The sequence below is a fragment of the Ambystoma mexicanum genome, chromosome 6p (assembly GCF_040938575.1).
Source record: "Ambystoma mexicanum isolate Mex_15411 chromosome 6p, UKY_AmexF1_1, whole genome shotgun sequence".
In the NCBI taxonomy this organism is placed as follows: Eukaryota; Metazoa; Chordata; class Amphibia; order Caudata; family Ambystomatidae; genus Ambystoma; species Ambystoma mexicanum.
In genome coordinates, this window is record NC_090935.1 from 1266502458 (window position 1) to 1266527229 (window position 24772).

The following is a 24772-nucleotide window of genomic DNA, read 5'->3' on the forward strand; positions in this document are numbered from 1 at the left end:
AAGGGACGATGTAACTGCGGTGCACACTTCTGCAAGCTGTTGCGCTGACCCGTAACTGCACGCTCCCCCTTCTTCTTGGACTAATGCTCCATCGACTCCCTGAAACATAGGACTTTCATTAGTAATGAACACAATATTGAAAAAAGAAGACACATACGAGGGCGACGACAGAAGGACATATCAATGGCTAAAAACGAAAGAAACATTGTGTGTAACAATCACGCTACAAGAATGCAAGATCTGATGATCTCCATCGATGGAACTGTCCTGAAACGTACCTCGAGCATCTGAGTGACATCAACGGTAGTCGTCAATACGTTGGACTCCTCAGCATCTCCCTGAAAGACAGTACTTGAATTATTTTGGATAACAATAATTATAACTGAAAACAAAGACTAGAGGACGAGTACAAGGGTGTACCATTAGGTAAAATAATTACACGATAAATTAAAACTATTGATTTACATGCCTAAAACAAGTCAATGGCAGAATAGCTAAGTAAGATTACCCGATAGGCGCTTGAAGTGGCTGATGACTGCAATAACGACACGGATGGAGAATCTTCCGCCTTCATATTGAGTGGATACATAAATGGGGAAATTATTGTTAGCTAATGCTACACACTACCGCAAGGCCGAGCGATAAATACGTAAACTTGACTCACCAGGGGAGGGATGTGGACGAATAGAGTGGGAATAGCGGTTGAGAGCAATTTTCTCCTCGCTCGCGGTGTGTTCTTCTTTATTAGCAATGATGTGGAGTACATGTCAGAGGTAAAGTGCCTGCTGCAGATGCGGTATCGATCACCCCTCTTGTCCGCAAAGACTTCTAGGACTCTACTTTCAAGCTCAGAGGGTGGATATCCGCAATATCGGACCCATTCTCTTATCTGATCTATTGTCTTAGGGAAAACATGCATTATACTACCTTCAGATTTATTATGGGTCTTCGAAGGACAACCGCCAATGGAACAGGCAGGCATTGTGGAAAGTTCTGAAAAGTAAAGATCAACAATTCTCTATGAATACCAATGTGTTAAAAAATTAAATACATAAAAGGTTCAATGCAAGGTATGTTTTGGTTCTTGGAACTATACACGTTATTCACATGCGGATAAGTATTTGAATAACTTTAAAAAAATACAAAAATAATTTGACTAAACTCAGAACATGTGACTAGTTCCTTGCATGTACTGTCTTGAACGAAAAGAAATTGGACGCAAAATGAGTATGGTACATGGCCTTACCTTGACGAGCAAACAGTTAGATGCAGGGATCAGAGTAGTTTCTTGTCGTAGAACAGGGAGCAGTTCACAGGTTGCAAACTGACGAGTTTCCTCGAAGTGGTCACGGAAGTTCACAGAGACGAAGAGCAGATAACCAGCACCTTCACGGGTTGACTAGCAAAGCGCAAAGAAGTTCTCATTAGAAATATGAAGTGGGTTATAAAGAATTCGAAACAGGGGTGTGTTTGTGAATGAATGACGTGTATATGTCGTGGCATTATGCGGTTTGCAGGGGGGCGTCCCGCGTGAGGGGAGATGCTTGGCAGGAGACACGGGGTCTGGCGGTAGACATGGGAACAACAACCCATGCTCTATAGACCACTTTGAAGTGTACATGGTCTTTGGCACCTCTTGGCCTTTATCGCTCCCTGACAGCTCCACTTGCCGGCACAAGTACCCCGGTGCGAACTGCCTTTGATAGGGCGGGGGGTGGATTGGGGCGGTGGTCGTGCAGACAAGACACAGGAAGACTCGTGAATGGAGACACACTTATGTGGATTGCAGAGGGGCCTTCCAGCGTGAGGGGAGATGCTTGGCAGGAGACACGGGGTCTGGCGGTAGACATGGGAACAACAACCCATGCTCTATAGACCACTTTGAAGTGTACATGGTCTTTGGCACCTCTTGGCCTTTATCGCTCCCTGACAGCTCCACTTGCCGGCACAAGTACCCCGGTGCGAACTGCCTTTGATAGGGCGGGGGGTGGATTGGGGCGGTGGTCGTGCAGACAAGACACAGGAAGACTCGTGAATGGAGACACACTTATGTGGATTGCAGGGGGCCGTCCAGCGTGAGGGGAGATGCTTGGCAGGAGACACGGGGTCTGGCGGTAGACATGGGAACAACAACCCATGCTCTATAGACCACTTTGAAGTGTACATGGTCTTTGGCACCTCTTGGCCTTTATCGCTCCCTGACAGCTCCACTTGCCGGCACAAGTACCCCGGTGCGAACTGCCTTTGATAGGGCGGGGGGTGGATTGGGGCGGTGGTCGTGCAGACAAGACACAGGAAGACTCGTGAATGGAGACACACTTATGTGGATTGCAGGGGGCCGTCCAGCGTGAGGGGAGATGCTTGGCAGGAGACACGGGGTCTGGCGGTAGACATGGGAACAACAACCCATGCTCTATAGACCACTTTGAAGTGTACATGGTCTTTGGCACCTCTTGGCCTTTATCGCTCCCTGACAGCTCCACTTGCCGGCACAAGTACCCCGGTGCGAACTGCCTTTGATAGGGCGGGGGGTGGATTGGGGCGGTGGTCGTGCAGACAAGACACAGGAAGACTCGTGAATGGAGACACACTTATGTGGATTGCAGGGGGCCGTCCAGCGTGAGGGGAGATGCTTGGCAGGAGACACGGGGTCTGGCGGTAGACATGGGAACAACAACCCATGCTCTATAGACCACTTTGAAGTGTACATGGTCTTTGGCACCTCTTGGCCTTTATCGCTCCCTGACAGCTCCACTTGCCGGCACAAGTACCCCGGTGCGAACTGCCTTTGATAGGGCGGGGGGTGGATTGGGGCGGTGGTCGTGCAGACAAGACACAGGAAGACTCGTGAATGGAGACACACTTATGTGGATTGCAGGGGGCCGTCCAGCGTGAGGGGAGATGCTTGGCAGGAGACACGGGGTCTGGCGGTAGACATGGGAACAACAACCCATGCTCTATAGACCACTTTGAAGTGTACATGGTCTTTGGCACCTCTTGGCCTTTATCGCTCCCTGACAGCTCCACTTGCCGGCACAAGTACCCCGGTGCGAACTGCCTTTGATAGGGCGGGGGGTGGATTGGGGCGGTGGTCGTGCAGACAAGACACAGGAAGACTCGTGAATGGAGACACACTTATGTGGATTGCAGGGGGCCGTCCAGCGTGAGGGGAGATGCTTGGCAGGAGACACGGGGTCTGGCGGTAGACATGGGAACAACAACCCATGCTCTATAGACCACTTTGAAGTGTACATGGTCTTTGGCACCTCTTGGCCTTTATCGCTCCCTGACAGCTCCACTTGCCAGCACAAGTACCCCGGTGCGAACTGCCTTTGATAGGGCGGGGGGTGGATTGGGGCGGTGGTCGTGCAGACAAGACTCGTTTGCCGTAGGGCCTCACCAAGGAGAGGCCATCTAACTGCATGTAAGAGGCAGGCTGCAGGATCTAGTACATGGAAGGCAGGGGGGTGAGTTTATAAATACCTCAGCCTCCCAGGAGAATATATGGGTGCAGTTCACCCTGGAGACCCTGAACAAAGTGGTGTGGTAAGTATTTTTGGGGGAGGAGGCAAGGCCGGGAGGCTTGATGCCAACCCGCAAAATAACATATGTATGTCTGCTGCATATGGGTTCAACGGTTATGTGGATTGAAGGTGGGCGGCCAGCGTGAGGGAGGATGCTGGCCGGAGACATGTTGTGTGACAAGACAAGGCACAGGAAGACTATTCAATGGAGACACACTAGATTCATTTAAAAAATAAAAACAACCATTGTTAAAATATATGTTGGGTTTTATTTTAGATCTTAATTTCAATTGAACATAAATAATAAACATTACACATTGTAAAGTTGCGGTTGCAGCACATCCCGGGAAAAGCCGCGGTATTGTCCACTGTCGCTGGGGAAATGTTGTCTAATGGCAAGTACCGCACAGGCAGGTATTACTCTCCGAACGCGTTGTCCGAGCCTCCCGTGAAGCCACCAAGTGAAGCAACGATAGGCCACCAGCCTGTACCACCTGTGAAAATGAAAGATGCAAACTGTATTAAAATGACAACTTTCTTATCACTGTCGATTCAGGTACAAAAATGTCATTCTGCTTTGAAAAAAATTCTATCTAGAAAATGCACAACATGGAACCAATTTACATGCATTCGAATGATATGTAGATGTAGTTTTATATGTGGGAGACGACCATGAAATAGTAGTGGCATCACTGACATCACAACCAGAGTATACTTACTCGTTACTCGGATTACGCGGACGAACAGTGCCGCAAAGTTCGTGCATAAGCACCATCATCATCCTCAACACTGTCCGTGAGAGGCAGGCTTCCCTGAACTCTGGCAGCTCGGTGATGCATTGCGGACTTGGCTCGCCTTCCGAAATGTAGGCCAAGCACCCGGAATTTTCACGGCAGCAGCAGTTCTCCTCCTCAGTTGGCATTAGCTCGCACCAATTGCACGTGCACCAGGTGGAGACGCCGTCCATGCGACATGGTCCAGGCTCTTCATCCGTTGACTGGTCCTCCCAACTGCCGTCCGAATCCCCATCGTTTTCGCGTGCTTGCCTTTCCAGTAGTTCTTCCTCGGTGTACTCGGGCTCGTACATATACGGCATTATTGTAGCCATTGTGTGGTAAAGAAAGTAAAATAATTTACAGAGATGGTACAGGTGTTCACAAGGCCGAGAAGCGGCGAAGGTAGCTGACCAGAGCACAGAAACGAGTCACAGAATACTCAAAGTAGCACAGAGAGAAGAATGGAATCGAAAATCTGCTGCTGTGTGTTGTGAAACGGTGTGTTTATACTTATTGAGGAAAGAGGCGTCCTGCCATTTCCATGGCGACACGTCATTAGCTGAGGCACAGCGATTGTTGACACGAAACGTGCTTTGGCGTTGGGAAATGGGCGGTACGCGTCTGCTGATGTCAGGCTCAGGGGCGGGGGATTTGATTTAGTGCCGCAAAAGCAGGTGAGCCAGGGCGATGCGGCAAGTGAGAGGATTATCATAAAATGGCGGATGTTTTCGAGTGCGTTAATGGACGAAAAGTCGGGTAAGGTCCATAGGAAAGTTTTCTACGATCTACCGATTTATGCTTAAAAACACATGGCCGAACCATAGGAACAATAAAAAAAAAGTCCCGGAACTCTCCTTTAAGGCTAATTTCCCAAACCTAGTGAGTCCCCCAGCAGCTTTGCTGGATTTTTGGGGTTTATTTTATTCTCCTGCTAAGAGGGAGACTCTTTTTCTCCCACTCTTAGACATGATTTGAGAATGTCCTTTGACTATGTAATGTGTTTTATGGGCTATGGGGTCTTTCACTCCATAGGGCTTCATGTATTTTTGGTATGTGTGTTACACAGCACCCTCGGTGCAGTAAGACAGGGGCGTCATAGTGACCCCCAAACATAGCCTTCATACCCTGGGACTGACTACTGTCTCCCAGGGCATGTAAAGTCACCATTGGCTTTACTAGTCTCAAATTGTGAACAGAACCAGTACAAACCATCATATTGTGGAAGTACTGGTAGGGGTAAATCGATTGTCCCTGGGTCTGTTTTCCAAGGGGGCACTGTCCAGTCCCCCCTTGTCGAGTTTCTGGCTGGTGGCAGTGGATGTCACGCAAAATATTCCACCGGAATATTTCCTATGGGATTTTCCCATTCATTTTAAACGCACCACTTTTTGGCAATGTTAAAGATACTGCCGGGTTATTTATTTAATATTTATTCCCCGGTTGGGTCTTTTTTCCAGAACTTGGTTTTAAAATGGCGTTTGTGTTCGCCTCTGAAACTCTAACCCAAGTCGAGCCCTTTGTTCCACTTTTTGGCGGGCTTCTCCACAGAAGCCCTCCAAATGGTGCCACTCTGTCTGGGATCTACAGGATGTGTGGGAGGGGGGGATTAGGCACCCTGGACTGAGTTGCCTTGGCAGCTCAAGTCACACTCTTGTGTGATTGGCCCAATGGTGAGCCGCCCGGCTCACCACTTAGCAAGTTTGAGTGACAGCTAGGCTGGGTGAATGGGGGTGTGCTGCATAAAAGCAGGGGTTTGGGGACTGGAACTTCAGAAGTCGCCACAGGACCTAAAGAATCCGAAGAGGGGAGAAGCTGAGCCATCTACAACGACGACACCACCGGTCGAACCCTGCTGTACTAAACTCACCACTTCCCCGACGACAGAGGAGATCTTCTTCCAGGAGAGTCGTCTTCCCCTTGAGCTGGTGGGACCAACCAGTTTGCCTTTTTCGCCTTCCTGGATCGTCTCGTGGTCGAATCGCCCATGCCAAGCACCCCGGCAGCCGGATAGCCATGCTTCACCACTACCGCGAATAAAAGGGTCGTACCTTTTAACCGGGAAAATCAGCGGCTGGTTTCTTCCCTGGCAGTGCAACGGCCTCCAGCTTTCCTCCATTTCGAGATCTTCTCTTCCCCTGGACGAAGCCCCGACTTGCACCCGCTGCCAGGAACAACTGCCCCCGCTGGAGCTTTCTCACCATTTCAGGTACTGTGTCCCGCCTGGTCTCCCTTGCAACAAACTGTCAAAGGTGTCCCATAAATCCTTGGCTCTCTATCCTGGGGTGACCTTGGAACTGCTAACACTACCTTTCTGCCTTGATCCAACCTCTTTTGACATTTCTGCAAAGACTTTGAGTGCATTTCCACTGTGTGATCTTGGGCACATTCGGCTTTGCTCTCTCCAAGAGTGGGCCTGGCCTATGAACTTTTTGCTCTACAGTAGACCCTGCCTTTCTTGACTTGCTGTGGTTTCTTAAAAGTGTTGGTACTGTGTTATTTTCCTATTCTGCCTTTTCTCTCCCTTTTTAAACAAATTATTGGAGTGCCATCTACAGTTACACGCTCACCTCTGTTTTGCTAAATAAGTGGTGTCTTAACCTAGACTTGTCGAATAATTAACTAGGGAGTGTATATACTTATAGCGACTGTGTTTGAACTTGCTTGACATATTAGTGCCAGTGTATTTTTACAAGTGTGTTTTTAAATAAATAATGATATACTTTTATACCAAAGCTCTGGTCAGTGTTTACTTGTGCTACTGTATTTTTAGCCCTATTGTGTATACTCTATATACTGCCTAACTCTTCTTGAGAGAGGTCTGACTGCTCAGCCACAGCTACCAGGTAAATCTGGGTGGTACAGACTGCTACCAATTGGGTTTACTGCTTACTCCTGTAGTCTTAAACTTTTTGCAGTGGTCCCTAAGGGAACTGCACAGGTTTCTGGCTAACAAACAGTGATATATTATCTGTAGAAAACTAAACTACTAAGAAAGACAAACCAGTTTTTGTTTCAGTGGCAGCTGGTAGAGAAGGGGACCCTGTCTTCAAAAACTACACTCTTACCAAGAGAGATCTACCCTTGAAGCCTAGAGCACACTCTACTCAGAGCAGTGGGGCTTCCATAGCATTCATTGCAAATGTTCCTCTTGAGTCCATTTGTAAAGCAGCAACCTGGAGTCTGTACACACCTTTACACAACACTACTGCCTAGATACACACTCTAGGTCTGACTCTCAGGTGGAACAAGCAGTGCTAAGACATCTCTTTGCTACTGTTCCTTCACACATCCCACCAGCATCTCTGGGTACTGCTCGCTAGTCTTTGCAAAGCATGTGATTCTAAGCAGATTAACAAGCATCAGAAGACATGCATTTCTTACCGTGATAGCATTTCTGATGATTGTATCTGCTTAGATTCACATGCGCAACCTTCCTCCCTTCTTGGAGTAGAAGGAACATAGACATCTTACACCTTTCTCTCTCTCTGTACTCACAGTAGTCATAAGGCTCCCTCACGGCAGAAAAAACACAATCGGAGGGACCTCGACACGTGAGGGATTTTGGGTAAACTACACGTCGTGTTAGGGATAGTGTTACAGGCACGCCCATGTCGACGTCCCCTTTTGATCCTCAAAAGAAAGATGCAATACTCTGTGATTACCACTAGATGTCGGACTATATGCACAGCATGTGAATCTAAGCAGATACAATCATCGGAATGCTATTACGGTAAGTAATGCATGTTATATTCGTATTGCACATTTTGGGCTGAAGGGATCCTTCACAATTCTATTGCGCCTGGTCCATCTTAAAAAATGTGCCTGATTTTCTGAAGCGAGTGAAGTAGCATATGGTGCGCTTATTAATGCAATATTGGGAGCACTCCCAGTGATGACAATGGCAGTTGTTGGCAATTTTATTTTTTAACATACCTGTGTCAATGATGTATGAAACATGAAGGTGACTCACCTGCTACTCCCTGGGGATCTGTCATCCAGGTGGTCTGGATATGACCATCGATATTCGATCCAGTTACTGGGGTTGGACCGGTGCGGGAGGATCACCTGGATGGGGTGTCATTGGTGGGGGGGGGGTGGTATGGGGACCGGGGTGAAAGTGGGACACCGACAGGTGAGGCGAGGTACCCCCTTCCTTATAACACAAGGGTCAGGCAGAGTCAGGCAATTGACAATAACTACACACACCTGACGCCCCTTTCCCTTTCCCACAGGTATAAAAGGTGGAGCACAAGAGCACACTTTGAGCAAGGCAAAACACACAAGGCGGCAGCTATTCCAGGATGGCTGTTCAAGAGGAGGAGAAAGGCACGAAACTGAAGACTAGAAGGAGGGAAGTACCCTTGCCCTTTTCGACCCAGACCGACAAAGCTTCCGAAAGAGGTATTATAACACCGGGAGCTACAGCTAGCTTGTGGTGTAACAGATGTCAACGGTGTACGGTGCCCTGCCACATTAATAAGCAAGGCGAAGGGAGGTGTTTGCTACCGTGGTGCCGTCCTTGACTCCAGAGACAAGAAATGACAAGGAGTTCAGCACAGCGGGTGAGTCGGAGGGAGAACCGTTAATTGACCAAGCTGTGTTGAGCGAAGGTTGCAAACGGCAACATGATTTGAACAAAGGAAATATCTGTGACTGAACTTTTAAAACTCAGGGAAATACCAGCTACAGAGTGGTCTGTTGCTAGGTGGGTGCTTATTCGAAAGACTCTGATTGGTCCCCTTTTGATAAAACTACAAATACTGGGAGGCCCTAAGAGAGCCCAATGTAGGAGGTCAAAGCGGTCATACAAGGGTCGAGTAAAACCCCTTGTACAGTCGAAAGTCTTTAACCTGTAACCAAGAGGAAAGCTATGGGAAGTGAATCCTGCATTGTGAGAAAGCGAAGCGAACTGTGTAACTGGCAAATGTGAAACCGGCTGAGGGACGCCTGCAAAGCGGGGTGAAGTATGATAACCCCCTGAACATTGTGTTGACAAGAGTGAACCCGACTGAGGGATGTCCATTGTCCAATTCTGCATGAGTCTGTCCTGATATATTCTTGTTTCACCATCACCGTCTCCCAGGCGTCCGAAGCGAAGGGCAGTTGAAGAAAAGGGCAATTTCCGTTTGGACCTGTTCGGACCAGGAGGATCCAGGACCCAAACCCCTGCTCAGACAGCTTGTAAGCATGCACCAACATGTGTTTACTTCCTCTGTTCCCACAGGCCATCCCCACCCCTCTGGTCCCCCTGTGATGTTCCCTTGTGCCCCCCCCTTTCTTGCACACAGGTGTTGCCTGTTTTGCTTGATTCTTCTACCCTGCTCCCCCTTTCCCCTTCCAGCCTATTTCTGCAGGAGTCTGTCCTGATATATTCTGGTTTCACCATCACCGTCTTGTGGCCAATGCTAGATTTGACTTTTATGGACTTCATTGATTCACAGTGGGTCACCCTTTCTCATGGTGGCCCTGAATCATGCTGTTTCTGTCTTCATCTTGTATCCAGACTTGCAACATTATGTGTTAATATTGACTTCTGCAATTGTATTTGCTCTCTACTCTTTTTGACTGCTTACCCTCTGTTCTCTCCTCCTCTCCCTTTCTCCCTTTTCCTATCTCCTCACTTCCTCCCCTTACTTTCTTCTATGCACTTACTCTATCAAAATTGTCCCTGGACCTAGTATGATGGCAACCTTGTCTGTCTCCTCCCTCCTTCCCTTATTTGCCCCCTCCTGCAGCACTATCTGAAATGTCGTCAGGCCTACTATGATAGGCGCTTGTTTTGTTCCTCCCCTCCCTTTGTGCACCCCTCTGCTCACCTTTTATTTTCTCTGGCTCTACCAGAAATGTCGTCAGGCGTAGTATGGTAGTCGCCTATCTGTTTCCATTTCCTTCCCACTCTCTCCCTCCCTCCCTTCCTTATCTATGTCTTAGCTCTTGCACTATCTGAAATGTCGTCAGGCCGGGTAAGATAGTTAATTCCACATCCTTACTGTTCATGGCCTGTAAGAATGTCGTCGTATTTTCCCTTGTTTCCTCCCTTGCCTTGAAGTGCTTTGAAACACATTGTGTATAGGCGCTATATAAATAAACTATCATATCATATCACTGTGAAAGGTTGTTTAAAAAGACATTGAGACATGTGAATACTACAGGTGAAGGGTTTTTGAGTAAAAGTCCATAGTGAACCCGGCAGAGGGATGCTAACATTCAAGAGGAGCAGAGCCTGGTTGAGGGGGATCCAGAGGTGAAGAGTCTTCACCCAAAATAAAGAATACAGTAAGGAACTTTTGTTTGTTGTTATTGACATTTCAGGCCCTCGGTGGCAGGAGACTTTTTAGAAGAGAGTCTTGACCTTCAAAAGTCCTGATATCGCTGAAAGGAACTGTAACCTTGTGCTGGAGAAGCTCAGAGGTGTCCTCTGCGCAGGAGTCTCACCTTGTCCCGTGTTAAAACGTGGGGAAGGGAGACCCCAACTATAACATCCTGACTTATCATTTTGTGAACACTTCTTTCTTTTCTGGTGAATATTATCCCACACTATTTTTTGTAACCTAGTGGTAAGGATTGGCAGGTTTTTTTAATATAGGCCCTTTTGACAAGATGCCACTAGGACTGCTTTATTATTACTTGATGGTTGTAGCATGCTCCTATCTCCGATTTAGGTTTACATTAGGCATTTTTCTTACCCGTTTATACAGTTTAATAAACACCCTTGAACTGTGATCACTTGTCTGTCTTTACTGTTGCCACTATGACTTCCTTACAATGAGTACAAACACTGGCTGTTTGAAAAACCTCAGGAGTAGTGCAGAATGCAAAATTAATTTTCTGTATTTCAATTCTGAGTGCTGCACACCACTGGAAAACTGTCTTCTGCAACCTTCATTATTTTTCAACACCTTGATCACTTGTTAAACATTATATGGAAAACAGTTTCTGAAAACATCAGTGCCTGATACATTAAATAAAACAGTTATTAAAATTGTTACTCATATAAGTATTTAGTTTCCTACAGATATATCTTTTCTCTTTTCTTTAGGATTCTTCCCAAATAGTTCACAAGGATGTGAAGCATTTCTCCGCCACAAGATGACGCTCATTTCGCCATCAGTACTAAAGAAGTATTCAATTCCATTTGACAAGGTAGATTTGTACCACATTAAATGATTATAGATTGCCATTTAGTTTGTTGGTGCTGTATGTTTGTCGCCAATACAAAGTAAGTCATTTTGAAATGTTGTGAAGGCTCCCAGTAACTGTAAATCATGTTGTTCTATATTTAGGGCATAAGTCGTGTTTGTCAGATATTGTCTTCTGAACTGCATTTTAGATTCTTTTCTCAAAAGTCCACCATGAACGATCAGAAAAAGTAATGCATTCTGTGAGTACAGATGATCAGTATGAAAATATCATTAATCATGCACCTTTGTCTGATTATATGTGACTGAGGGCCAGCTCTTGTGCATGAAGGCGGTTATGATCTGGGAATGGCCCTGTTAAGGATTTCAATCAGACAATACAACCGGGTCTCGCCTAGCATGTAAAGCACAGATGAAATACTTATTTATTTTGTCTATAGGTTCAATATTCTGAATGATATACCACTCGTATCACACCCGTCTCAAAATACCCCCCAGGTCACAGTGGACCAGGAATCAGGCTGGTTTGTAAACACAAATATTTATTTATTTAAAATTCAAATCACACATGAATTTTATATATATATGTATATATATATATATAATATAGGGCTGCAATACCAATGTGGTGACAAAACAATCAGAAAATAAGTAAGGCAATCAAATTCACTTTTGAGCAGCACAGAAGATAAAATGCAGGGAAAAGAACAGTTTGGTTTGTGAAAGATAGCGCTTAGGTTAAAGTTTCCCCCTGCAAAGTTCTTAATTCACAATTGAGCAATTCTACACAGATGTAAATAAGTAGCAGGTATTCAGGAATAAAAGAACAGAGTACAGTGTTTGAATATAGTCTTCCCTCCCCAAACAAAAGAGAAAAGCGCTTTTGGAAATTGACACTTTTTAAACTGACAGTTGAACATGGTTTTCTGAAACACTGAACAATGTGCAAAAAACCTTAAATTGATAGAAATTCTTATGACAGCAACACTAAACAGGTCCTAACAAACACGAGCTAAAAGATGAGCAACAGTACACACTTTAGATCAGAATGGGAGTTACACAGAGACACTTTGGATGGGAAAATAAAGGTGTAAAACTTTTGGAAAATGCAAATTCGCTGCAAAATTTCACTGTGATTTTTAATAAAAACGTGTCAGTGAGAGGCGTTTTTGAAAAAATAGAACAGAGAAAAGCAGAAATTTGGTTTTAAAAATGACATATTGTGTTTATTTAAACTATATTAATGACTATGAAAAAGAGAATGCCACCCGTGAATCTCCACAGTTACGCACAACCGCTTTTAACTCTTCACGTATGATACTCTGGTTTCCGTTCTGTATGGGAATTACTTTATTTAATCCAAATCACTAATGGGTTATGATTTAATGAACCAAATTGGAAAAATCAGCACAAGACTGGTTCTGACAATATTAGGGTTTTGAAGTTAAAGATGGGATAGGTTGAGATTAGGATGGGACAGTGCAAATATACTATGGGTCACTTTGATTCCTGTTTATACTTGCAGTCCACTGTAAATTAAGATTGGACCATCAGGTTGGTCATCACGGATCGGGTCTAGAGGCAGCAGGACACCTCTGGCAGGATGTTCAGCTGGCCGGTTCTGGTCAATTGAGCGGCACCTCAGACTGGATTTGGATTGGATTGGCCCTTCTGGAGACTGGACACGGTAGATTAGCGGAATGGCGAGTTTAGTAGGCAAGCACGAATGGTAGGAAGCCAGACTGGATCAGAATTAATTCCTGAAGTTCTTTTGGGACGGTTCAGGATTTAGGCCTAGCTGAAGAAGAGTTCATCTAATGCTGGGCCTTGGTTTTGCAAAGTATTCTGGAATCGGCTGCAAGATGAGGAATTCTGGAACAGGGCATCATGCAGCAATCAGGATGGAGTCAGCAATCAGTGTCTGTGTGTGGTGAAGTCCGTATATTTATCATGCCAAGTGAGATCACAAAGTTTATGGTAAGGGCAGAATTTCAAACCACACCCCCACGGCTGTGATAGGTCAAAGGCACTTGCCTTTTCTTGATTGGAAGTCAGAAAGAGCTGTCATATTTTATAATGCAATTTGGGAACTCCCACATTGATTTGGACCACAATTTAACTTTCCCACAAATGCACATTTCTATAATTATGCCCCCTAATAAAATCAGACACATGCATTACATATTTGATGGGTTATCTGTACATTCAATTCCCATCTCAGTGAGAGCGGTCTTTGTCATTCTGTGGAATTTTGTCAATTTTAATCAGAACGGTTTGGCCTAACAATTCCTAATTCAGTACATATCTGAGCAATCAAAACTAGAGCATGGGTATACAATATTAGACTTGCAGCATTAATAGTTTTGGCGCAATCAGTGTTTTGGTGTATCTTTGGTTCCTTATGCAGTACAAGGTTCACTCACGTCTTCAAATAAAGGGCATAACATTAGATTTACAACTACCAATTTTTAGATTTGTCCTCCTTCATGTTGCAAAGTTAAAGTGTTTCAAAACTTAATCACAAATAGGCATTTAAACACCAAAAGTCCTTGTCAGATTTTTTTTAACTTTCATTCAACGGGCAACAGCTGTCAATTTCCTTTGATCAGGGGGCCGTCCTCTGCCCTTGAGATGGAGGAAGTTACCTGCCCCTCCTTTGAAGGGATCAGTATGCAGCCTGCCATTGTCCTTGGCTGGGCGAGAGATGAATGTCTAATGAAGTCTTTGTTCTCAATATGCGAGAACCTCCAGCATCAATTAAGCCTTCCTGGTAGCAGCAGAGTGTCAACATGAAGTGTCATCTTTCCCAGGCTGGGCACTGTCCAATCATAATTAACCAGTTGACTCCAAATTGTGTTACTTTAAGATTCAACTAAAGTCTTTCATTTAAAATATGAACATAGTTTATAGGGGAATTTGACAATTAAAGGAATGAAGCCCTTCACAAAAACATGCTTTTAAATAGACGAATTTTGCAATTTCTTCATGGAAAAAGCGCTTTTAAACTGAGTCCTTTACCTCAGAGTTTATTCTTAGCTGCTATCAGTCAATGCGGCCCGGTTTCTCTGAGCCACCTGGAGGATCTGCGATTTCAGTAAACTTTTAATTTCAATGGTTCACTTGGAAAATGACTGAATTTAGCGCCAAAACAGCACTTTGCAGGTTGCAATTGGTTCGGGAAGCTACATTTTAAAAGGCATTTTCGGTTTTTAACCCAATTCTGTGGCCTTGCTTCATGTTACATATAACAGCACCCACTGGCATTCTCCTGCAGTGAGCTCTGTTTTTACCCCAACTTTGAATGTGTGTGGCAGGGGTGTGCAACCTTTTGTGATGGTGAACCATGCGCAGTTTTGCAGATTTCTGCACGCAAAGGGGTTAGCGCATCCCTTTCCCAATTGGCAAAGGGGTGCAGTGGGGTGCATCGGCATGGGTAAAAATATCCCACAGGCCCTTACGGAAGGGATTTGGATTTCCTTGGTCTATCTTACGAGCGACAGCAATGCGGAAGCGGACAAACTCCGCCGCTTCGGGTTCAACACCTACGAGTCCGAGTTACACATCAACTCCTTGTTGCCCCTGTTCCAGAAATTTGGGTTTTTACTTTGTCCTAGATATGAGAGAGGTTGTCACTGCACCACCCTATCATCTTGTCCGGTGGAATCACCCACAAGGAGGAGGGAAAGGGGATGGGACATATGACTAATTAAAGTTACTCACTGTAGTGACCAGAGTATTCCTAGTTCTTAATACCCTTTCCTCCATACGTTCCACCCACCTGCTTGTATCCCAGGGGCTAAACTGATCAGCATAGCCAGGTGTTGAAGAATCTGATGTGTTAAAAAAGGGACTGAGGTGAGGAGCTGGAGGGCGGGGTCTTGGGGGGCATTCCCATGCCCGGGCCGCAGCCCCGCGCACTATGGGGGGGAACTCCATTTTTCGCTGCCAAAGGTTCCGGTACCGTCCCCATGTTGGGGGACGCCCGCAAGGATGGAGGAAAGGGGACTAAGGACTATGAGTATTGTAGTTGCTACATTGAGTAACTTTAATTTATATCACACATTTTTGTGTTGGGAGTACTTGTGTTTTACTCCTCAGAAATTGATAGCTTTTTTGCCTATTTTTGTAAGAAATCGTCTAAATTTTGTTTTCATATTTAGTCACGTAATTAATAGCAGCTGGGACCTGTTTCCAGGTGGGATCCTTCCATCGTCGGATCTCTGGACCGTGGGCGGCTGCAGGCCTAGGCTTGGGCCTTCTTCACACCATGGCAGATGCCAAGACAAAAAGCCTCTTCAAGGCCTGCGCATCTTGTGGCCTGAAAAACATCTTTATTGAAGATTGGCATCTGAAGTGCATGTACTGCTTACATCCCGACCACAATGCGGACACATGTTCCATCTACCAGGCCTTCTCCTCCGAGACTCTGAAGGACCGGCATCGAAGGTTAATGGCGTGGATTGTAGAAAGGAGGGCCTATGTCTCAGCCTCTTCCAGGATCTGACAAAAAGAGGTGGAGATTTGTTGTGGACACTTCTCAGGGGAAGATAACAAAAAAAGGCTAAGTTGTCTCACGCTGCGACTTCTGCGCCAGAGCCCTGGACTGAAAAGCACGGGTTGTCGTTGACGGGCAGTTTGCTTCTGTGAGGAAATCGCTGACGCAAGTGGCGAAGCATTAAACCGCGTCGACCCAGAACCTGTCAGCGGACCAGTCAGCGGCTTCACCGTCGACAACTAAGTCTTCATCACGGACCCCGTCGACAACCTATCTACCAATTCTGTTACCACGTCAATGACTACCCTGTTGACTACTTCGTCTGTGAAGACTCGTCTTCTGTCGATGACTACAAGACCGTCAATGGGCCTGTCGACTACAGTCATCATCTCCACGAAGAAGACTGCGACCCCAGAGAGGCCTTGCCCCCTAGGCCTCCATTGGCAGTACCGACAACTGCGCCATCGACAACAGCACCATTACTTGCTTGCAGGCCCCGGTGATAGCCTCCTTTCCATGGGGCTTGAATTTGGAGAGAGGGATGCTTCCAGCTCTCACTTTTCTCCCTAGACCCACCAAGGCTGCACCTCTCCCCAGTTCCAGCAACTCACTCCTCCAGTCCTTCTGAGGAGGACCCGCCACAGTGTTTTTACTCAGACCAGGGGGGTAGCCAGGTGGAGCCTGATACCATTTCGGCAGTGCCTAGACAAAAGGCTCAATCATCTCGCCTCCCATCTCGGCCTCATAGCCCTTCGCTTCATGGACCAGCAGGGGTTCCTGAAGTGCGAAGGGACATGTCCATGAACATTTTGATGACTACTGCACACGCTAGTGTCGGAAATCCAGCAGCATCTACCGGCTGCACCCATACCTGCTCCATCAAGGTTTCCTCAAATACCTTCGCGAGCCCGGCTGACAACATCTCAGCCACCCTTGGCTACCCCTCGGCAGTTGCCGGTTGCACCTTCTCCTGTGGTCGAAGAGGCAGCTCAGACAGACACTGATACTGTCACTACCCAGGATACACAGGGGACTTAGTTCGACGAATACGTTCCCGCAGATGGGGAGCCTCGTGACACTGAGGTCGCCTCTAGGTATTCTCCTCCAGACGAGATCTGTTTGTTCCATTCAATGATCTCACGGGTGGCAAAGCTGTTTAACCTCATTCCTGAGGAGAAGAAAAAGGAAGGTTTCATTTTTGAGCTATGGGAGTCCTCCAAGAGGACTATTGTTTCAGTTCCCCTTCTGGATGACATTTGGGAAGATGGCCTGTTGGTCCTGAAAACTCGTGGCTCAACCCTGATGAAACAGGATCATTTGGACTAGTAGTACCGGGCCCCAGACACAGCCCTGAAGTGCCTTTAGATCTCAACCATCGCCAGAATCGGTGGTCTCTGCTGCAGCTAGAAAGTGTTCCTATAACCCATCTTCCTCTTCTGTGGTTCCTCTTGATCAGGAGGGTAAGAAGCTGGATGTGACTGGGAAGCGCATCATCACAACGGATGTATCTACTATAAATGCTGCTAAGCCTTAGCCATTTTCTTGAAGTATGACAGAGAGCTTTAGTATAGATAGGGACCCATCCACTACTTCCTCCTGCAGGACAAGAAGGCTGAGGCCCTAGCATTGTTCCACGAGGGCAAGGTAGCCTGCGACCATGCGATTACTGTCGCCCTGGACATCGCAGACTCAGGATTTTGGCAGATGGCAGTGGAGAGGCCCTCCGCCACAAAGGCTGGCTCAAGGCCACGAACTTCTGCACGGATGTACAGACAAAAGTGGTAGACATGCCATTCGATGGTAGCAACCTGTTTGGGACGACAGTTGACAACACCCTACAGGCATCAAAATGGACACCGAGACAGCATGTTCATTGGGCACTCGCCAACAGAGGAGAGGCTGTCCTTTTGCTCATCTTAAGAGGAAAGTCTTGAGGTCCTCCAAAGGGTTCACCTCACCCAATGGCCAGCCCTTCTGTTCAACCACACAGGAGGCATATAGGGGACGCTCTCAGGCCTACAGAAATGGCAACCAGCGTCACCACGCTCCAACATCCAGAACGCAGACTTGAAGCACCCCTGACCCGCTGAGGGCATGCACCCTTACTTCCGCACCCCATTTGGAGGCCAGTTATCACAATTTGTCGACAAGTGGCTCAATATCTCCACAGACAAATGGGTGCTCGATATCCTTCAGCAGGGTCGCGCTCTGGAATTCCATGACAAATACCCTCACATTCCTCCCGTCCCAGACAAGAACAGCTCGTAGCACAGCTACTAAAGGAGGTTGAAGCCAAAGGAGGTTGAAGCCATGCTAAACAAAGGGGATATAGAGCCAGTGACTCCGCGCCTCTGGGGCTCTGGAGTGTACTCTAGATACTTTCTGGTGCAAAAGAAGTCAGGAGGGTGCATACCCATTCTAGACTTGCAAAACGCCTCAACATATTCCTTAAGTTACACAAATTCAGGATGGTCACTTTGCAGCAGGTACTCGACCAGCTGGAGAGAGGAGTATCCTGGCGACCCTCGACTTGGAGGATGCTTACTTCCACATCCCCATTCATCGCAGACACTGGAAGTTCCTGCGTTTTGTCATTCAGGGCAGACATTACCCTTTCAAAGCCCTGCCATTCGGACTGAAATCAGCCCAGAGGGTGTTTGCCAAGTGCTTGGCTTCGTTGGCGGCGCTCCTGCGTCACAAGGGAATTTAATTCTGTCATTACCAAGACGATTGCCTGATCCCATCCCACTCGCATGCGCTGGAACCCAGCACTTTGCGGAAACCATCCAGACCCTATCTTCGAGGGGATTGGGTCCTCAGACGTATTCCATATCTATGACAGGTAATCACCACAGCTGTGCTGCTTTGGAAAATTTTCGGCACCTGCGTCGATGACGTCGCTACGCTGTCCTCAAGGGCCTCTGTCGAGCCGACGTCACCGGATGTTATAAGTAGGATGCACGACACCCATAGCCTCAGTTCTGTTTTTTCCACGAACGTGTTCGCTTCGGAGATTTTGGCGCGCCTCGTTCTTCTGAGTTCTATTCTTTCGGTTCTTCGAACCTGTTCGTTTGTGAAGATGTCCATGATGTCTTTGTCTTCTTCTACCCCGCAACCGGGTTTCAAGAAGTGTCGGGACTGCGGTTCGAAGATGTCGCTGACAGACCCGCATGATGCCTGCCTCTGGTGCCTCGGTGAGGACCAGGGCACGGACGATTGTGACGAGTGCCAGTCGTTAACATAGAAGGCCTTCCGGGAGCATAACAAGAAGCTTTCTGTCGGTAAGGTGGCCAAGCCCCGGAAGTCGAAATCCATTGGGCTGACGATTCGATGGGTGACTCTCCGCATTGTCGGCATAGATCCAGGGAGTCTCGGTCCCGGATTGGGTCCCGCCATTCCTCTGCCTCTTTGGGGCACTCCCGGAAGTGCCGTCACCGGTCGCCTTCCCTGTCCTCGTCCGAGGACTCCGACCGTCGGCAGGTTGCTTGTCCCAACAAGTATTCCACTCCTGCGGAATGGGATTCATTTCGTAAGGAGATGATGGCCATTTTTCACTCGCAGGGCTCCGTTCTGTCCGTGCCGTCGAAAGATGCCGGCAGGGAACGTGCTAGAGACACTGTTCGCATGCCTTTGGGCTCCAGCGGTCGTTGCGATCACCGGGAACCTTTGAGGTCCCGGTCGGACAAGGTGGACCGCTCTAGCCATGCCCTCTCCAGGTCCCGGTCCTCGACGCCCTCGAGACCGTCGGAGCCTGTGAGGTCTTCGAAGAAGACGTGGACGCCTTTGGCGCTGAGACCGTCGAAGGACTCTCTCGAGGCTTCGCCTCCGAGGAAGCCATCGACGCCATCAGTGCCGAGGCTGTCGAAGGACACGCTCGTGGCTCCGCTCTCAAGGCCTGTGTCGAAGCCATCAGCGCCACTCTCGACTTCGACGCCAATTCTGTCGACGCCCTCGATGCCTTTCGAGGAGGCTTTATCGGAGGTGCCCCGGAGACCAGTGGAAACTCCAAGAAAGGCCCTGCAGAAGTCAGTAAGGCCGGTATTCGAGCCTTTTTCTGTGCCCTCATCCAGGGATTTATTCCAGCCTCTGGATTACATCTCTGAGGTGGATGAAGGTTCTGATGAAGGTATGGTTCCTGAAGAGGTTCCTGATGAACTCATGTCTTGTCATAGCCAGCTAGAAGACCTGCGTCAGTCCTTGCACGACGCCAATGGTCTGGACACCTCTCCGGAGGTTGAGTTCGGTAGGCCTGAGCCTGGCATGCATGCCGAGTCCTCGTACCGCGCCTTATGTCAAGGGTGACGGAATACTTGGGGTGGTCTGTGCCACCAGTGGATTTTCTGCAGGATGACCTGACGGATATCCGTGACTAAGGTCCTCCGACTGACCATTCCATATGGCCTTGCAAAGAATGGTGGCAGCGGCTTGGACTGCTCCGGAGATTCTCCCAAGTCTTTGCCAAAAAAATACCGTCCAGCCAGTAGCGACCCCAGCTACTTGACTACGCACCCCACTCCGTAGAGTTTGGTGGTGCAGGCGGCTACAGCCCCGGCAAAACAGGCATTGTACCCTACCATCCCTCCTGAAAGGGACGACAAACGTTTTGATGGCTGGGCGAAGAAAGTGTTTTCTTCAGGGGGTATGGCTTTACAGGCAGCCAACTCTGTGTGTGCCTTAGCACATTTCACTCATACTCTGTGGAATTGTGTCTCTTTGGCGGCTGAACATATTCCCGAAGGGTAGGAACGGGATGGCTTTCTTGCTCTTGTTCAGGATGGCAAGGATGCCATGTGTGAATCCGTTCAGTCGGGTCTGAACATGGCAGATTGTGTCAGGCGGTCCATGGCGGCGAGCACCGTAATGCGCAGATTTGCATGGTTGCGGAAGTCTGGGTTTGCTCCTGATGTACAAGCCCGGCTTCTCAACATGCCCTTTGATGGTGAACATCTTTTTGGCAGCAAGGCTGACGAGAGCCTTGGGAGGTTGCAGACCTCCAAAGCTGCAGCAAAGTCATTGAGCGCTGCAGTTCGCCAACCTCCGCCTTTTCGTCCTAGGGGAAAGCAATGGAGGGAGGTTCCTTTCAATATTACTCATTCTTTGGTAGATCGAGAGGAGCTGCAAGTCAAAGGGGCCATCGTCATAGCCGGTCAAGTGGCACAACGAGTAGAGCGCTCGCTTTGACACCCGTGCAGAGTCTGTTAACGCAGGTTCGAATCCCGGCGGGGCCAAACTCAGCCTTTCATCCTTCCGAGGTCGATAAATGAGCACCACACACCGTGGGTAATAATAAGCAGCGCTCGGATACCTGAGGGTTTGTAGCGCTATATAAAAGCCTAATTATTATTATTATTATTATTATTATCGTAGGAGTTCCAGAGGTGGAAAACAAGGTACTCGAGGTGCCAAGGCCGCTCGGGCAGTTGCCTCTTTACCCTCAGGCAATGCTGCAGCCGCTTCAGCTCAGTCATGAGGCCATGTCCCATGGTTCGCCGGTTGCGGGAAGGCTGGCGCAGCATCTTGTAGAATGGCGTTCCATTACTTCCGATGTGTGGGTTCTGGAGATCATAGCCCACGGCTACGGTCTTCCTTTCCGGCAGAGGCCTCACGACAATCCACCAGGGAATCTCTCTTTGAAGAGTCCGGATCCACTCCTTGCACAGGAAATAAAATCCCTGCTGGAGAAAGGCGCCGTAGAACTGGTGCCTGTAGCGGAGAGGCACAAGGGATGGTATTCCCCTTATTTTTTATTTCGAAGAAAGACGGAGGATTGAGGCCCATCATGAACTTGCGTGGTTTGAACAAGCTCCTCAGGAAGGACAAGTTCAAGATGGTTACTCTTTCTCAAGTCCTCCAGGCCCTTCAACTTCAGGACTGGTTGGTGTCCCTCGACCTCAAGGATGCTTACTTTCATGTGCCGATCCATCCCAAGCACAAAAAGTACCTGAGGTTCACGGTTGGCGACTCGCACTTTGTTTCGTGTCCTGCCGTTCGGATTGACCTCCGCCCGAGGGTTTTCACCAAGCTCATGGTGGTGGCAGCGTATCTCAGGAAAGGGGGGATTCACGTCCACCCCTACCTGGACGATTGGTTGATCAGGGCGTGCTCTCCCGAGCAGGTCCTGGATCATGTCAGTCACCTGCCACTCCCTTCACAAGCTGGGCTTCTCCCTCAACTTAAAGAAGTCCCACTTGATGCCAACTCAGCAGCTCCAGTACATCGGAGCAGTGCTCGACACGTCCCTGGGGCAGTGTTTCCCTCCCCAGGTGAGGGCTCATCACATTCAGCAGATGGTGCACAAGTTTCGACATGCCCAGAGTCTACCGGCGTTCAAGTTCTTGAGGTTGCTTGGCCTCATTGCATCCTGCATTCTTCTGGTGCCAGAGGCCAGGTTGCGGATGAGATCTCTGCAATGGGCTCTCAAGATGCAGTGGTCACAGTCCTGCGGCAGGATGTCGGACCCCGTTCAGGTGCCGCCCTCGGTCACTCAGGACCTTCTGTGGTGGGCCGTTGAAGGCAATCTGTTGAGGGAGGCACCATTTTGGCTGCCCTGGCCGGAAGTGACGATCGTGACGGACGCATCCCTCACGGGATGGGGAGCACATGCCAACGAGTTGACAGTCAGCGGTTGTTGGTCTCCATCAGAGTCCAGACTCCATATCAATCTGTTGGAGCTGAGGTCCGTCAGGCTTGCGCTGAAGGCTTTTTTGCTGACTGTGTGAGGGAAGAATGTCCTGATTCTGACAGACAACACAGTGGCCGTCTACTACCTCAAAAAAAGGGGGGGGGCAGCGTCACTTCCTCTGTGCAGGGAGGTGATGCAGCTCTGGTTTTGGGCCATCCAGCAGGAAATTTAGATCTCGCCAGTTCATCTGGCCGGAGACGAAAACGAGATGGCGGACGCTCTGAGAAGGCAGAGCGCGATCTCTCACGAGTGGGAGCTGGCTCAGGAGATTCTCCTGGAGATCTTTGCCCTTTGGGGGACCCCACAAGTGGATCTCTTCGCCTCCAGTGTCAAGCGGAAGTGCGAAAGGTTCTGCTCGCAGGAATTTACTCCAAGAGGAGCCTTAGGGGATGCGTTCCTGGTGGAGTGGTCCTTCCCACTGCTGTATGCGTTTCCCCCAGTCCCCGTAATCCCGCAAGTGCTGCAGAGGTTACGGAGGTTTGGTTCCTGGATAATCCTCATTGCTCCGCATGGGCCCAGAGAACGTGGTACCCGGACCTTCTCGACTTGTCCATCTGCCCTTCACGCCGTGTCCCCTACCGAGACGATGTGCTCTCACGGGAGGGGGGTCAGGTTCTCCATCCAGAGGTCAGATCCCTCAACCTTGGCTTCTGAAAGGTTGAGGTATAAGGATTGGGACCTCCCTGAAGACGTGATGGAGGTGTTGCTTTCGGCCAGACAGCCTGCAACAAAGTCCCTGTACCGTTGCTGTTGCAGAAAGTTCAGCGACTGGTGCAGGGTTAAGAATGTGGATCCTTTTTCATGTGACATTCCTGTGGTTCTGTCTTTTTTGGTTTCGTTAGCCCACAAGGGCCTGCAAGTGGGTATTGTTAAAGGTTACCTGGTGGCGCTGTCCATATTTAAGCGCTCGTCTGAGGAGTGTTCTTATTTCAAAATTCTGTTAATTTCTCAGTTTCTGAAAGGGCTCACTAATGTGTTTCCACCGTCACCTTTCCAGGTGCCTGGTTGGGATTTGAACCTCGTTCTAAAATTCCTAATGGGTGCTCCAATTGAGCCTTTACATTCTTGTCCTTTGAGACTGTCAACCCTTAAAACTGTATTTTTAGTTGCGGTTACTTCCGCTCGCAGAGTGAGTGAGTTGCAGGCACTTTCGTCCTTCCTTTCTTCCGAAAGTGGTGTTGGAATTTCATTTAAGCCAGAAGGTCATTCTTCCGACATTTTATCCTCCTCCGCATCCTGGTAACGAAGAGGAGAGGCTCCATAGGTTGGATCCTAGGAGAGCTTTAAGTTTCTACATTTCACGCATGTCCCGGGTCAGAGTGGACGATCAGCTCTTTAAAGGTTACGCTGGAAGGCGTTTGGGACAAGCTGTTACTAAGCAGACTTTGTCTCGATGGATTATCTTTGCAATTTCTGAATGTTACCGCTTGGCGGGTAAGGACCCTCCGGTAGGCTTACAGGCCCATTCTACTAGGGGTATGGCTGCCTCTACTGCCCTGCAGAGGGGTGTTCTTATTTGTAACACCTGTGAAGCAGCCACTTGGGCTTCGGTCCATACTTTTGTACGACACTACTCCCTAGATTCTCTCCATGGGCAGGATCTGGCCTTTGGCAAGGCGGTCCTTTACTCTAAAATTTAATTGGGCATTCTAAATTTCTATATTCTAAATTCTTTTCCCTCCTCCATATGTTGCTACTGCTTTTGGAGTCTGTCATAGATATAGAATACGTCGGAGGACCCAATCCCCCTCGAAGAACAACTTACTCTCTTACCTGGTAACGTTCTTTCGATGGGATGGTCCGACGACATATTCCATATCGCTCCCTCCCTACCTGCCCCGCTACAGAATTTCTTATGCGATTGCAGCTTACGTTTCTGCAAGGCTTTCTGTGGTCATACTGGCAGAAGATTAGTGCCACACGTTCTGGGGGAAAAAACTACAACTGAGGCTACGGGCGTTGTGCGTCCTACTTATAACATCCGGTGACGTCGGCTCGACAGAGGCCCTCGAGGACAGCGTATCAACATCATTGACGCAGACGCTGAAAATTGTCAGAAGCAGCACAGCTGTGGTGATTACCTGTCATAGATATGGAATACGTCGTCGGACCATCCCATCGAAAGAACGTTACCAGGTAAGAGAGTAACTTGTTCT

At 48.2% G+C, this 24772-nt stretch overlaps 1 protein-coding gene across 5 annotated transcripts in view; it reads left to right on the top strand.

Annotated features, from left to right (window-relative positions):
- The window catches only part of KDM4C (lysine demethylase 4C), a 3084728-nt gene that overhangs the window by 1103581 nt on the left and 1956375 nt on the right, over nucleotides 1-24772 (top strand). For all 5 annotated transcript variants that reach the window (XM_069625930.1, XM_069625928.1, XM_069625929.1 and 2 more), the window contains one exon: nucleotides 11340-11443. In XM_069625930.1, the coding sequence (XP_069482031.1) occupies nucleotides 11340-11443 (104 nt within the window). The remainder of the gene's footprint in view (nucleotides 1-11339; nucleotides 11444-24772) is intronic.